This window comes from Esox lucius, chromosome 4, assembly GCF_011004845.1.
Source record: "Esox lucius isolate fEsoLuc1 chromosome 4, fEsoLuc1.pri, whole genome shotgun sequence".
Classification (NCBI taxonomy): domain Eukaryota; kingdom Metazoa; phylum Chordata; class Actinopteri; order Esociformes; family Esocidae; genus Esox; species Esox lucius.
This window is the reverse complement of record NC_047572.1, coordinates 8,223,521-8,239,072: the sequence shown is the minus strand read 5'-3', so window position 1 is coordinate 8,239,072 and position 15,552 is coordinate 8,223,521. Positions and strand designations below refer to the sequence as shown.

Sequence of the window (15,552 nt, the reverse complement as noted above, 5' to 3'; positions counted from 1 at the left end):
CCTTCTAATGTTGTCTAAAGGAGCCAAAGGACTCAGAGAACTGCAGAGGTGCCTTCCTCTCAACCTCCAGGTGGACATGATGATGCACCCCAGGGTCAAGACGGCCTCTCCCTCCAAGGGGCTTTTTAAGCCATGGGTTGAAGACGACGTGCTGGACATTGACAGCCTGATGCACACTGGGTACATGTGTCCCATGTACTAGTTGGAGAGCAGCCGCTCGAGCAGCAGGAGGGTGACACAGAGTGTCCCGAACAACATCCCCGTCACACCAAGGTTGGCCGTGTGTAATTTCCTGGGCAGGTGCAGTATCATACTGCCAAAGGACCATCCTATATGCCCCTTGTCTGAAGAAAGTCTGAAGAAACTTCTCAACAGACTGGATAGCTGTGATTAATTCAATCTTATTCAGCACGGAGTCAAAAGCGTAGTGTCAAGGGTTGTTCGAAAGTTACATTGTTCCTTAAATCTTTTTATACCCCCCTTTGTCAGACCCCCAAAATATTGTCTTCTGCTCCAAGATACGTACAAGAAAACAAAATGTCACACAAACAAAAATGAAGATAGAATGCTATGTTGTCATGGTAACCATGTTTTTGGTATTGTCAATCAATACATTATTTTTTCCAGTTATATTTTCTTTCCATTAGATGTTTCAGGATGGCTCTATCTATAAAGGCCTAATTCAAAGAAACAACAGAACCTTTTTATAATTACTACAACATTAAATCCTGTATAAAGGATAAGTAAAGCATTTCATAATAATTTATGAATCATTACTTCTTTCAAAATATGTTTAATAAAGGTCCTTAAAACCATGTAAGTATCATTATCAACGTTTTAACATTTTATGTGACCAGTGTAATTTCTTACAAAAAGACATGCCATTGGTAGACATTCAAACAGCACACTAATGCTCCTTAAAGTCTCAAAACAGTTGAGACGTACATTAAGTAATAAGCATACAGAACAAGATTAAAGCAAATAGAGCATTTTATTCAGAATTTTGTTTGTGAAGATTCAGTTGCAAGGACTTATGTGAATATTTTGCTGATGTTGTTAACTTGGATCCCGAGAAGCTGTTGTTTTTGGCAGTAGTTAATTGGGAGCAGCAATAGTCCCTGTGTTTAGGTTTCTGTCAATAATGACTGTATTATTATGAACTGAACCAGGATTGGGCAGTGTTAAAAGTAATGGCCCAGTCAAAATCAAACTGTAACAGGTTAATATTCAATTAACCCATATAAAAAAAAAATGGTTGACTTCGCTATACAGCTTGAGTTATCATCGGGGGGGACTTTCCAAACATCTCAAATAGCTGTTTAAAAATAGCTAAAGTGGATGATGTCATCCCGCTAAGAACTGGACTGTTTCACATGAATGCTCCTGATCATCATCCAAGCCATAATATTACCACACAGAAATGTTGTTTTTTAACATGAATTACAATATTTTGGAAGGAAAACATTTTCACTTATAAGGAAGTAATTGTAATTGGCAATAATTCATAGAATCTGGAAACAAAACAGGCAGTTTAAAGTTTAACTGCATAGGGACTTTGGCAGAGGGTGGGGACTTCACAAACCAGAACTCTCAGTTGTCCAAATTACACAAAAAAATTGAAGTTAAACAAGATTAGACTGCTCTAAGGCATGACTGCAACGATGTCGGTTGGAAAGCCTCTGCCAAGGAACAATGTTAGCATTTTAATTAAAAAAATGTTTACTCATCACAGCAGTTACATCATACTATAACACCTCTTATTGCAATAACCTGACCGGCACATCCAGGAATTTTGGCTCGCAACACGTTCCCACCCCTTTTCAGGGGACAACAAACCACACCCGTCACAGACATTAATGTAAAATAAAAGTATAAAACAACACTAATAGAGAACCTCCAGAATTAAATTAGTTTATACATTAGTTAATACATTATGTAAAGTCAATATATATATCCACTATGCATGCCATAGAACCCGCAAGATACATAGAAAATATGAATTTGGTCCATCTTAAATCATGTCCCTTCAGTCTCCCAGCATCAAACTGGGGCAATAACCCCACTCTATGACTAGAGGTGTCCTGGCTGGACATCTATTTCTACCTTATTGAGTCTACAGGTAAGCAAATTACCATAGAAATTGTTTACTTCTAATTCCTACAAATAGTATGCAAACTAGCAATTAGCACTGTGCTCTGACAACTGACCTAGCCACATGTTTAAGATCTGAAAATGGACAATTTTGTTAGTAAGAACACAATAAAGAGGATGTCCAAAAAATATATGAAAACATTAGGCCTGTAATACGTCGTCCAGAATAGGCTCTCATCTCCACGCCCTGTTGAGGGGGAAAACAAACCTGCATCCCACGTAGACTACAACAGCGTAAACAAGACAAACGGCCGGCTTAAATTCATAATTCTTGTTATGCCGAATAGTTGCTGGATAGTTGGTTGTTATAGTCCCTCTTGCCATTCTGTTTTTCACCTATTACTTTTGTTGTCAAGTTGTACTGCTGTCAGTGTCACCTACTCAACGTATTAGCTGCAGACTGACTGGTGTTAAGGAACATCAAGTATTGAATAATGTCCCCCTATGGCATGGCCATAGTTGCATTGGGCAAAACAATTATTTAGTGTTAATAATCCACACTTTAGATGAGGCCACATAAAAACTCTTAACTACTAATAATGTTTTTTTTTTAATGTAAATTAACATCTCATGATTAGTTTCATGGATAATTATTTAAATGAATTGAACTGAATGTCTAAGTTTCAGGCAAAAAATTTGTGAGTAGTGAGGAAATACATTTCATAAATGGTGTGTAGTTCTTATAAAGTGGGATTTTCACACATAGTCCAGTGCTGGCCCTAGCCATATGAGGGCCGTAAGCAACATTTGATTTGGGGGTCTTTTATTGGTCGAGGGCTCCCTAGCAGTCAGAGGCCCCATAGCAGTCGGGGACCCAAAGCGACCGCCTATGTTGCCTTGTCATGTATGCCTGGAGTCGGCCCTGTTATAGTCTCACTAAACACAAAACATCCAGTGAGTGGCAATTCTGTGGGCGAAAACACGACGAGAGGTCGGTGTTCCTCTTGTTCAGATAGGAGAGGACAGTAGCGTGCAATAAAGACTACTTCATCCGTTGATCAGTCGTGGGGCGGCGGTACGGAACTGGAGCGGGTGCAAGGTGTCCGATGGTGACATGGATATGTGTGGCAAGAGTTGGGGAGTAACGGATTACAAAAAAACAGTAACTGTAATCCATTACGTTGCCAACAAAAATATTGTAATTGTACAGATACTTTTGAAAAAATGTATTATTACTATTGATTACTTCAATTGAAAAAGAATAGGTGCGCAAAATAATTATGACATGTTTTATGTATGAGTTTATTATTTAATGTTATAAAAACATCGTTATTTGAACCAAAATATGAATTGCACGCCTCAGTTGTGTGTGTGAATTGCACGCCTCAGTTGTGTGTGTGAATTGCACGCCTCAGGTGTGTGTGTGAATTGCACGCCTCATGTGTGTGTGTGAATTGCACGCCTCAGTTGTGTGTGTGAATTGCACGCCTCATGTGTGTGTGTGAATTGCACGCCTCAGTTGTGTGTGTGAATTGCACGCCTCAGTTGTGTGTGTGAATTGCACGCCTCAGGTGTGTGTGTGAATTGCACGCCTCAGGTGTGTGTGTGAATTGCACGCCTCAGGTTTGTGTGTGTGAATTGCACGCCTCAGGTTTGTGTGTGTGAATTGCACGCCTCAGGTTTGTGTGTGATCATCACGCGCGCAAAGGTGGATGCGTTTATTGACGGAGGAAGTGCTTGTTTAAATATCTCCGGTTTTGGTTGGCTGGATGACTGGTAAAAACAGAGTCTATCTTCGATAATATTAGCCCAGTCATACAAAATATTATTTAGTTATCTACTCGACACATCATTCTCAGAACAATGATAGGCAATAGGCCGACCTGGTGTTATATCTTTTTCAAGTTTCAAGGTTTATTCGTCAAATATGCACCGAACACCACAGCCAAGACGAGTTGCACAGAAGCACTTTTACAGACATTTTTAAAAACTATTTGTTAGATATATGTAAAATGGCGCTGCCTTCAAGATAAAACATTATATGGAATTTACCACATTTGAGGAGAACAGGTGTGTTGGGAAGCACTCTGCCAAAGGATGAATTTTGCATTTGACTCTGCCACATTAACTCCTTCCATACAGGTAGGCCATGTGATTCTGCTTTCTTTGCATCTCTGAAAATTGTGTTCATTGGTTATCATTGTCTACTGACGTGATTTACTTTAAACTAAGAGTTCAGGATTATAATCACAGTTTATTTATTTAATTTTCGTTTTGAAAATCCATCACGGGTGGCTATAATAATGGCAGGTTACGTTCGCGCGGGTAAATCTTATTTTCTGTGCGGGTGTTCACGAACGTGCATTCGCGTGCCGGGGTTTCTGCAACATTTTGACAATATTGGTTGTGGAGCAAATCATCAGACAACTGCAGATTTAGTTTATGCGTGAAAAGCTACGGATATCTTAATTTTTATATACAACAATGTCAATACCCTTTTCGAGTAATTGCCATTTATTTTTCAACAATGTTTTGAAGCAATTAAAAACATGAATGAAACACAAATATCAGAACAGGCTTAAGCATCATTAGATTTTGGGTAATGTTGAGATAAAAAGTCAGATTCTGGAAGATCGAGGGTTATTGGATTAATTGGAATGACTGAATATCTTACAGACCTTGAGGTGTAATGTAGAGATGTAGCCCAATTATATTGAAGTAAAAAGCAATGGTTTAGAAACCCATTTCCAAAGGCACTGTAGCTTACACAACCCATAAGGTAAAATGCTAATTCCGTTTTTGCCCAGCTATGTAAACTCTAACATTGATTGATCCCGCAAAAGATGTTCAGTTGGTTATAGGCTATTCCTATTTGTTTTCCAATGCCTCTTAATATGAAAGTAATCAGATTAAGTTGTGATTTGTACTGATTACAAATGTGGACAGGTAATTTGTAACTGTAACAGATTACATTTAAAAAGTAACCTACCCAACGCTGGTGGCAACGGATGAGTCATTTTGGAGGGTTGCATTGGTGTTCATTGGCACATAGGCTATGGTGGTCTGTTTGTAACATGTCGGTATCACAATCTGACTGAGAGAGATGTAGAAAATGTCAGTCATTACTTGTCAGTATGTGCTTTACTCTTCTAAATATATTGAGATTAGGTCACCATGTCAGAACAGACCTCTACATACACTATGTACATTAAGGAAGGAAATAATGTCCAGGATCAGTATGTTGTTACATCTGTCCTTTTCTTATCAGCTTTCTTAATAATCTTTTGAGTATTAATAGAATTTAACAAAATCCCTCAAAATACAGACACACATGCCTTCATTTTATGAAGCTTTTGTATAGAATTTAATATAATCCCTACAGATTTAGACTGCAGACATTTATTGTGTGTAGCTATAGTATGAAATGGAATTCCCATATACACACACACACACGCAGACTCACACACACTGCATTCCTTAATGATTTCAGCTCATCCAATCGATCCCAGTTCCAGTAGATTCTGAGTCTTTTCTTAAGGCTAGTCTATTCTATTTCCTATAATCTTATGGATGGCGTAGGGACTCGAGTCCCTGTTGGGCCAGATGTCCCCAAACTTAGGCATCTCATTCTCTTCCTCCGTCTCCCTCTCCACCATCTCCACCGTCATGGCCGCTGGACGAAAGATGTCCGCCTCGCGGTAGGACCGGGTGAGGCGACGAAACGAAGAGGCGTCCGACGTGTCGTCGTCATCATACTGGTCCTCCATGACCTCTCGGCGGGGTCGGTGGCTCGCCTTGAGCTCGTACCCCAGCTCCGTCACCAGGTTCTTCACGTCCCTCACCACGGTGGAACGCAGGCCGAAGAGACAGAGCAGGAAGATTAGGCCGGCGCAGATCCCCGACACGAAGTAGAGGGCCACTCTCTCCGGAAGACCTGTTGGCGAAGGGGTGATAGCCTGGTCTGAGGTGAAACTAGCGTGATGATGTTCAGTGAGGAATATGTAAACATTTGGCAGCTACAGTATGTAACGAGAGTTACAATTGGTTAGCCTAGTCCGAGAAAGTTCCGCTAACTCCTTTAACGGTAAAGTACAAATAAATCCGGTATCAGGCTAACAAGCAGCATCGTGAAAGTAAGACACGGCGTGCTTCATACAAAATTAGATCCATCTTATGAGTAACCAGCCCACATGCACAAAGCATTTTCACAGTTGACATACCCAGTATTTTCTCAATGATTTCCAGAGAGTTGGTATAAAGCACGTTTTGAGGCCTGACGACGCCGGGGCCAGTGTACCAGCCTCCTGCAGATAAGAAGGGACTTACTGGGCCTTCTGTCCAACGGCTAGCTGCCAATCATACCGTCCACCGACCAATGGCTTTTAGCCGGGCCCAAGCTACGTTTAGTCTGATAGGTGTAATTCTGGGTGTTTTACCGTGTGTGTAGTCTGAGATCAAGAAAGGGTCCGACATGGATCCGCTTCGTACGACATCTTCCAACAGATATCGAGGGACTGGTGAGGCAAAAACAGGGCTCAGTTGGATCAATTTTGTTCTGGATAATGTTATGGTATTCTGGGGTTGAATGAGACATGATGTATGGGAATCTCTTCAAATGACATTGTCCTGGCAGCAAGACCGGGCAATAGGGTTATCGTAATATGCGGGTCTCACATGGTAATGGCCTTTTGACCTCTTGTCACTCACCACATGTGAAGGATACTCTCAGGTGCTTCCTGGTGCCCGGAAAGCACGGGTCCCCAAAGCTCGTAGTGTCAGCAAGCATTGAGCAGTTGGCTCGACCATGACACCTGCGTGACACCTTCCTCATGGCAGATGGTGACAGACACTCTGAATGACAGATGCATACTCTGATCAAATAATTCCAACCAATTCCAGTGGTGAACGCTGCAGTCAGGACAGGAGCCAGTTGCAGAAGTATACACTCCAAGCTTAATCAACTACAGGTATTTGACCTGGTTTAGACTCTGCAATTCAGTAGTTCATAAAGTGGAAAACAAAAAGTAATTGGTATATATATAAATATATATATATATATATATATATATATATATACACGTATGAATTTAATGTTTACTAAATAATAAGCACCAAATTCATTGTGCATTGGAGCACAATATTTTTATATTAGCACTTGGCCGCTAGATGGCGCTTACATTCTCTATATCCGAACAAGGACAATGGTTACACACCCATGTCAGGCTGCGGTGCTGTTTGTTGAGGACAGTTGGGGCTCCCATGCAGCAGGTGGCCAAACGTAGCAGAGTAGATGGCAAGGACAGTGTCGTTCTTACACGTCAGCCTCAGTCTCTCGTTTTCACATACCAACCTGGTACGGTGGTGCTCTGAAAGATAATGTCAGCAGTGTCATTGTTGCTGACAAACTTACAGTAGAATATATTCCATTGCAATAATAAAATGGTATTGTTTATTTTTTTTATTTTTTATTTTTTATTTTTAAATTCACAAACAAATCCAAGTCTGGTGATGTATCCACCGATTTATCTAATATAAATCGCGTCCCCTGAATAATGTTTAACTACGGTAAATTTAAGTAACCCTTACCAAACCAAACCCTGTGGAAGAGTCTCACCTGGGCGGCACTTGTAAGACACCAGGAGGTACTTGCTGGTGAATGGACAGGGATCTCGACCAAACACGGCGCTGATGACCGGTATGTGACAGGAACGCTTGTCCTGACACTCTGACACCACTTTCTGCAGGGACAAGAATATGTACATTCATGTCACAGTGGTTTGGTGAACCTTCACTCCTGCTGGATAACCTTGTCTGAGACAAAAATCAGCTCCCTCCAGTACTGCCTTGGTGTCATTTCTGGGACAGTAAGCATTTTTATCATGAGGTTAAAGTATAGGTTAATCTTTTGGTTGAGGGTATTTGCGTACATATTGTGTACGTATTTGTGTACATACATTGGGGTGCTAATTTTGGGGCACCAAATGTATTAAAAAGAAGAAACACACAGGTGAGCCATGCAATTGAAAATTAATACAGTTCCTATAAGAGCCTGAAGAGTTATGGATAATTGTATTGTGGGCAGATTAGACAAAGACTAACAACTACCAGAGTGATGGCAAGAGGAAGGTGTGTTTCATCTGCAAAGGGGGTGTTTTAGTCATGTAAAGTTTCCCCTGAAACTAGATCTGTTGTCTTTATTGATGATGTGACAGCTGACGGTAGCATTGGAATGAAAAAAAAAATGTGGGAATCACAGGATTTTTTATCAAAATGATAAAGACTTTCTTCTGAAGTTTCTGGAAACACCTTGACTGCTAAAGTATACACCACACAGCAAGACAATGACCCCAAACATATACTGCCAAAACAACTGCAGATTTTTCAGGGCTAAAACAGGGGCAGTTGTTGACATGGAAAGTTATGCCTTTCACTTGTTACAGATGGTATTTAAGGTCAAGAAAGACCTCCAGAAGAAGAACTACTGAAGATGGCTGTATTATGGGCCTGGCATCACCCATGTGCACCAAATACTAAACACTATTGCTTAGTTTGAAAATCATACTAATCTGTTAATTTGTCTTAATAGATTAATGTCCTGCAAAAGAGAGTACATGTCAAAAGTTTGGTAATTTCTTAATGGAGAAACTAAAATGTACATACCCAAATACCTTATATGAGATATCTTTACATATATATACCTTATATGAGATATATTAGAATCTTTACATCAAGTATAGTAATCACTTGATTTCAAATCAGAATATAACTGAAAGAACAACAAATTATTGACTGTCCCAGTCATTAAGGGGCACTGTATTTTATTACATTTTCCCCCCAGAATCTGCGCATATGACGGCACCCTCCAACCAATGACCTCAGTTTAGTTTCCAGGTGCCCAACCCACCTGAGGGAGTTGCTAAGGTGCAATGAGTCAAGGCTTTGATGCCTCCCCCGCACACTGGGCAATATGCACCGCCCAGTGGGACACCCAGCCACATGCCAGAATGTGACATAACCAAGGCCCAAACCCCGGCTGTAATGCAGGCTTCTCTCTGGGTCCCCCATGCTTTAGCTCAGCAGAATAACTCAAATGATCTCCTTTGAAACCCACAACCTGTATCACTATTTTAATCATGATTTTCTTCCCCCCATATGTGAGATATATTATGTCCCAGAAAACAGTTTCATAGAATTGTCTTTAAACAACGTATGCAGCGAACTGCTGATTGGTTGTGTTTTGCATTCTGTAACAGAGGCCAAGTGTGTGGTACTACGCCGCACCTGGATGGCCAGGTAGGACGTGCATTGAGTGTTGTCTTCGGTCATGTTTGTGTTTGCAGGGGGACACAAGTTCTTGCTCGGCACTCGGCGTCCGTAGAATGCTGACAGGACAGACACCGAGGTTCTGGAAGGACACTTGACAGAGAGGATGTCCCCGTCACAGGCGTGGGCAGTGTGGTTTCTCAGGATTGTGTGGAGGTACACTGAAAACAACAACAAAATGTATGAATGGAGATGTGATCTGGACATTGGAATAAGACGGTTGATAGAAATGTTCTTTCCCTTCCATCATCGGCAGCCTGAAAACTCACCAGTGGCACAATGCAATAAACAAGTAAACAATGGTTCGGCGTACTAGACCTTAAACTCCCACTGTATTGTAACTTACTCCTTTTTTTAACAGGCAATCACAGCTGAACCTTTTAAAATGATTCTGGGCAAACGAACACCATGTCATGTTAAATCTCCTGGGTGTGGTTTAAATCAGCTTTTTAATAGCTGACAAGCTGTTCTGTGTATCCTGAAACATGCTAAACAAACAAAGGATGATTTCACAGCCAAGAACACGTACCTTACATATTATGGTACAATAAAATCAGTTATAAATCAAATGCTGTAGAAACAGAGGTATAAGATTGGACCAAACACAGCCTGAGTCAGATGTTCCTGAGTCATCATATTTGAATGAGAAATGACATGACCATCCCCTAAATCCCCTAGACCAGCTTCCCGGACACAGATAAGCCAATCCTGGACAAAATAAATGAATTCCATTGTTCTTCAGAAGTCCTTTCTCCACATATTCTGTGTTCCGTGTCATTTTACCCATGGTCACAAAGCCCTAGTTACAGGAGGGTGGAGTCACATACACTGGGAGTGACTGTAGAACGAGTCATACTATAATACAATAACATAATGAACTAACAGGATTCACAGTGAGTTCAATCCATTTGAATAGAATCTCTAGAATGGACGGAACGCTAACTTGAATGAGTAATACAGTTGACAGTCTACTCGTTATAAATCCCTTGTTGAATCTTTGCCCTTGTCCTGTTGCCACAACATCCTGACTCATATAAATAGAATGGGACTAAGGAATATCCTAGGCCCTGACCCCTGTATCTTGGTTCACAGTGACAGGGCACTCCCCAACCCAAACGCAGGGCAGTGTCAGGCGCTCCAGTTAACAATGAGCTGTTCTTATGATGGCTCATTGCTCTCTAACACACAATGGAGCTTGACCATGTACCCAGAAATCATTTACAGCCTTTTAATGACATCATTTATAATGCTAAGTAGCCAATGCTAGAGAAATGTAATGTTTGAAATGAGTAAGTTATTGTGGGCCATTTGCAAATTGAATTTGTTTTAAAATGAGTGCTATTAAATGTTTCAAATGTGTCGATGTGTAATATTGTTTCAATACTGAATGTGGTTAACATCCTCCGTGTCAACTCTACATAGTTGTGGATCCCTGTTAGGGTCCGATATGAAGACAGAGCGGCAATGATCAGTGCCAAATAAAGGAACTGGTCATTGTTGCTCAGTGGTCACTCCCTGCGTCAACAGGCTGTTCTTGCCAAAACAAATGATCATGTAAGATCTCTGCGTGTTTGTTATGGAGATGTGCCCTGCATTGTGTCAAAGAAAATGGAACCAGGAAAACACTGCAGCACTGCTATTATGTCAGACATCGACATCATTGTTATATACCATCTACAAAAACAACGACTATTATGTATGTATTAAACAAGAGTTGATCGGTGATGATGGTACTGCATTAATCATGTTGCCATGAATATGTCTTTGTTGCAACCCAAAAGGCAAGTTCACCCACGTTACACAAATGAACAAAACACACAGTGCAGGACAGTTAGTATTGATTGGATGACCACTGGTCAGTGCAATAGAGTTACAATTGATTAGGGGCTATAGCTATTAGGTACCAATATAAAACACATGAACAGAAAATATACAAGCTTAAACTAAAATCCAAAAGTAAAAAAAAATAAATCTAAATATCTAAACTGTGTACAGTGCAGGTTCAAATATTGAAAAGGGGGTAGTGGGGTGTTTCAGGTGGAGTGGACGGGGTCTTGAGGGGTTGAAACTGGAGTTCAAGTGTCGGGTTTAGAGTTCACTACACTAGTGAGGCATTGAAAAGTCTGACGGCGGTAGGCAGAAAAGTGTTCAGGCAGCGATATTTGTTGCATTTAAGCAAAACCATTCTGTACCATTAAAGTTAATATTATTATGACATTCCTGTCAAAGAGAGGACAGCGTGCCTTAACCATGTAACCTTGACTCCTGTCCGGCGCCGTGATGCGCTGCAGCTGTCTGTGAGCATGGAGAGATGTGCAGGAGATGAACTACGGAATGTACTGTCAAGCCGCGTTCCAAATGCTTATGCTACATAGTGTAAAGCTTTGAGCAGAGCCCGGTGGGGCCTGGTGAAAAGTAGTGCAGGACATAGTGAAGAGGGTGCTGGTTTTGGATTCGGCCATTGTCTTGTGGAGGCTTCCTCTCAAAGCTCGTAATGCTGAGTGAGCCATAAAATAATGTACCCCCCTGCCAACCAACCACCCACACCCACGCACACTTGTTTTCTCTCTAAAAACAGCAAAGGCCCAACACACTTACCAGAGAAATCAGGAGCAGAGCGTGCGCGATCTGTGTTCAGGGCCAGGGTTAGGGTGAACGAGAGAAAACTCCATGGGAAGGTCATGGTGCTCGTCCGAAAGGAGGGTCCAGCATTGGGGTTTTACGGCAACGAGATGCTGTCCAGTTGTTTACTGAACGCGAGTGAGGGGTCAATGATGCCCATTGTCGTGACCACTGAACAGTCCCCCTTTTCACGCTCAAGAAGACCAGCTGATGGCTTCTGTTCATGTGTGCGCGTGTCCGTTTGTGTGTGGTTGGCAAAATCAATGTAAGACATTTTCAGCCTGCTCTTTTCTGAGTAATATTCCAGACCTCATAAAAAAAATAAGTGAATCCAAATCTCACTTTAAATAAAATGGGTTTCATTGCTCCATGCATTTATGACTAATATGAAAGACGTCAAATGTTTTCTATTTCATTCAACAAAAAGAAACAAATTCTGCATATGCGTTGGAAAGATCTATTTTCAATGTCTTGTGCTCTTAAGGAATCAAAATTAAAGGGGTTAAAAGTTAACAAAAACATTATTATAACAGCAATGTTCCTTAATGCACATAAGAAATAATATACATTATTTCTCTTTAAGAAATGTTATTTAGAACAATTTAAATGCATACCTACTTTACATGTTCAGCCCTAACCCACCATGAGCTATCAGTGCCATTGAGTGCAGTTGTCACAGTAACTAAACATTGATAAAAACACTTCTGAAATCAGTTGGTACATAGGTTCACCATTTCTCAGTACAGTGAGGACTGGCACATTCTTATCACTGAGAGCTGATTGTCTTGTCTTGGGTAAGAGAGTTGTTATGGTCTAGGGCACTGGTTCTCAGTGGTACAAGCACCTACGTGTACCACTGGTGGTACGTGGTGTAAAATGTTTAAGAACCATTGGTCCTGGAGAACAGTCTTTTCTTACTCTGAAGTATTTTATTACCATATTCAAAACTCCTTAGAGATAAAAGAAATGAGGAGTCACATTCGGACACACCTGCAGGACTGAAACAGTCATTGGAATGGCATTAATAAAGGCTTGGGTAGACACACATTACCACTGTTTGATCCTGTTGAGAAAGCCTAATGATTCCACATTCCATCACCTTTCACATTTCACATTTAACATAACACGTGAGCCTACGAATGCACACCTGAAATCCAGGTATCAATACTATGTCACTGAATGTCTGTTTAGGGCAGGGGGTTCTAAACTGTGACTGTTCTTGAGGACCTGGGTTCCTACTAGTTTTCTATTCAACCTGGTGATTAATTGCATTCTGCTGTCCCAGGTCTAAATCAGTCCCTGATAAGAGGGCTAGTATGACAACCAGCATGAGTCCATATCCAGAGGCCTACAAACCACGGCTCTGGGGAGACACCTTTTTGTCCAACATGTAATCTCATCCACCAGCTGGCTGTTAAATCTAGATAAGATATATATTGAGTGATTCAATGATAATGTTCTTATTCTGTGACACCACACACCTTAATTTCCAAACAGTCCAACATAGTTACTGGATTCGATTCACCAGCAATTGTACAGTTTAAAATATTTATATTCAACATATCAAAATACAAGGCCGTGCAGGAATTCCAAACAAGGTCATATATACGTGTGTGCATATACAGTTGTGCTCATAAGTTGGCATTCCCAGGCAGAAATAGCAACATTTTGGCATTGATTTTGAATATATTTGTAACATGGTGGAGGTGTGGAAGGACCAAGCACAGACTGACTTGCATTTGAACAGTTGGATTTAATCAAAACAAACATGGAATGCAGAAAACTAACTGATTCAAAGCAAAGGGCTTAAGTTACACAGCAAAACGAAACAAAGACTAACCAGCTACGTGCAACAGATAGCAACATTCAAATACAACCAACAACTGGGGGGAGAAGAGGAGAAACATGTATACACATATTGATAGGATGATTGGAATCTGGTGTGAGTGATTGAAGACACGTGACAATGAACCAGTCTGGGATGTGTTTGTGGAGTGACAGGAACTGGGAGTGCACTGGCCATCACCGTACCGTGACAATATTACTGATCATGCATGCAAAAAAACTGTCTTTTATTTAAGGATAGTGATCATATGAAGCCATTTATTATCACATTGTTGTTTGGCTCCTTTTCAAATCATAATGATAATAGAAATCACCCAAATGGCCCTGATCAAAAGTTGACATACCCTTGCATGTTTGGCCTTGTGACAGACACCACAAGGTGACACACACAGGTGAAAATGGTAATTAAAGGTGAATTTCTGGCTTTCTAAATTGAAATGAGTGTCTGTGTATAAATAGTCAATATGTTTGTGCTAGATACAAAGCCATGGGGAGCAGAAAAGAACTGTCAGAAGACCTGTGTAACAAGGTAATGGAACTTTATAAAGATGGAAAAGAATATAGGAAAATATCCAAAGCCTTGCAAATACCAGTCAGTACTGTTCAATCACTTATTAAGAAGTGGACAATTCAGGGATCTCTTGATAGCAAGCCAAGGTCAGGTAGACCAAGAAAGATTTCAGCCAAAACTACCAGAAGAATTGTTCAGGATACAAAGGAAAACCCAAAGGAAATACAGGCTGCTCTTGAAAAAGATGTTGTGGTTGTTTCAAAGAGCACAATATGACGATACTTGAACAAAAATGAGCTGCATGGTCGAGTTGCCAGAAAGAAGCCTTTACTGCGCCAATGCCACAAAAAAGCCCAGTTACAATATACTCGACAACACCTTGACGCGCCTCAAAGCTTCTGGCACACTGTAATTTGGAGTGACGAAACCAAAATAGAGCTTTATGGTCACAACCATAAGCGCTATGTTTGGTGAGGGGAAGTGAACAGAATACCATCCCCACTGTGAAGCATGGTTGCTCACTGATGTTTTGGGAGTGTGTGAGCTCTAAAAAAAGGTTACAGCAGAAAAAGGTGAAGGTTCTGGAGTGGCCATCATCAAGACATTCTGGGGAAATCTCAAACATGCAGTTCATGTAAGACGACCAAAGACTTTGCATGACCTGGAGGCATTATGCAAAGACTAGGGCAACTATACCACCTGCAATAATTCAGGGCCTCATAGACAACTATTACAAAAGACTGCATGCTGTCATTTGTGCTAAAGGGGCAATACACAGTATTAAGAACTAAGGGTATTTCAGACTTTTGAACAGGGGTCAGTTAACTTTTTCCTTTGTTGCCATGTTTTGTTTCATGATTGTGCCATTCTGTTATGACCTACAGTTGAATGTGAATCCCATATGAAATAAAAGATGTGTTTTGCCTGCTCACTCATGTTTTCTTTACATATGGTACATATATTATCAATTTTCCAAGGGTATGCAAACTTTTGAGCACAACTTTATGTTAAACACAAGTAAGAAAAAGAGAAAATACGGAACAGAAATGTTAAACAGAAAACCCGTCCCCAAGACAACTTTCCCCATGGTGTGACTATCCAAGTGGAACAGGGCATGCACTTGAGTTGAATACCGGACATTACTATTGAATGAGTAGTTG

The 15,552-nt window shown here is 40.7% G+C and overlaps 1 protein-coding gene across 2 annotated transcripts; it reads right to left on the bottom strand.

Moving 5' to 3' along the window:
- Positions 1 to 5,016: 5,016 nt before the first annotated feature.
- si:ch73-335m24.2 (protein eva-1 homolog C) lies at positions 5,017 to 12,182 on the bottom strand. Of its 2 annotated transcripts, XM_020045859.2 has the most exons (8): positions 12,013 to 12,182; positions 9,373 to 9,575; positions 7,706 to 7,829; positions 7,305 to 7,457; positions 6,799 to 6,942; positions 6,528 to 6,605; positions 6,312 to 6,395; positions 5,017 to 6,025 (listed from the first exon to the last, which is right to left on the bottom strand). In XM_020045859.2, the coding sequence occupies exons 1-8, from the start codon at positions 12,095 to 12,097 to the stop codon at positions 5,631 to 5,633; spliced, it is 1,266 nt and encodes a 421-aa protein (XP_019901418.2). In that variant the 5' UTR covers positions 12,098 to 12,182; the 3' UTR covers positions 5,017 to 5,630. The 2 variants fall into 2 exon arrangements, with proteins under 2 accessions (XP_019901418.2, XP_010863545.2); XM_010865243.3 differs by lacking the exon at positions 6,312 to 6,395.
- Positions 12,183 to 15,552: the final 3,370 nt, after the last annotated feature.

What these genes read in the sequence shown, in the direction of transcription:
- si:ch73-335m24.2 (XM_020045859.2), bottom strand. Translation starts at nt 12,097, where the DNA reads ATGACCTTCCCATGGAGTTTTCTCTCGTTCACCCTAACCCTGGCCCTG. An exon ending in GTCTTACAAGTGCCGCCCAG is followed by an intron (nt 7,458 to 7,705) that starts GTGAGACTCTTC and finishes ATTATCTTTCAG; the next exon opens with AGCACCACCGTACCAGGTTG. An exon ending in GATCTCAGACTACACACACG is followed by an intron (nt 6,396 to 6,527) that starts GTAAAACACCCA and finishes TCTTATCTGCAG; the next exon opens with GAGGCTGGTACACTGGCCCC.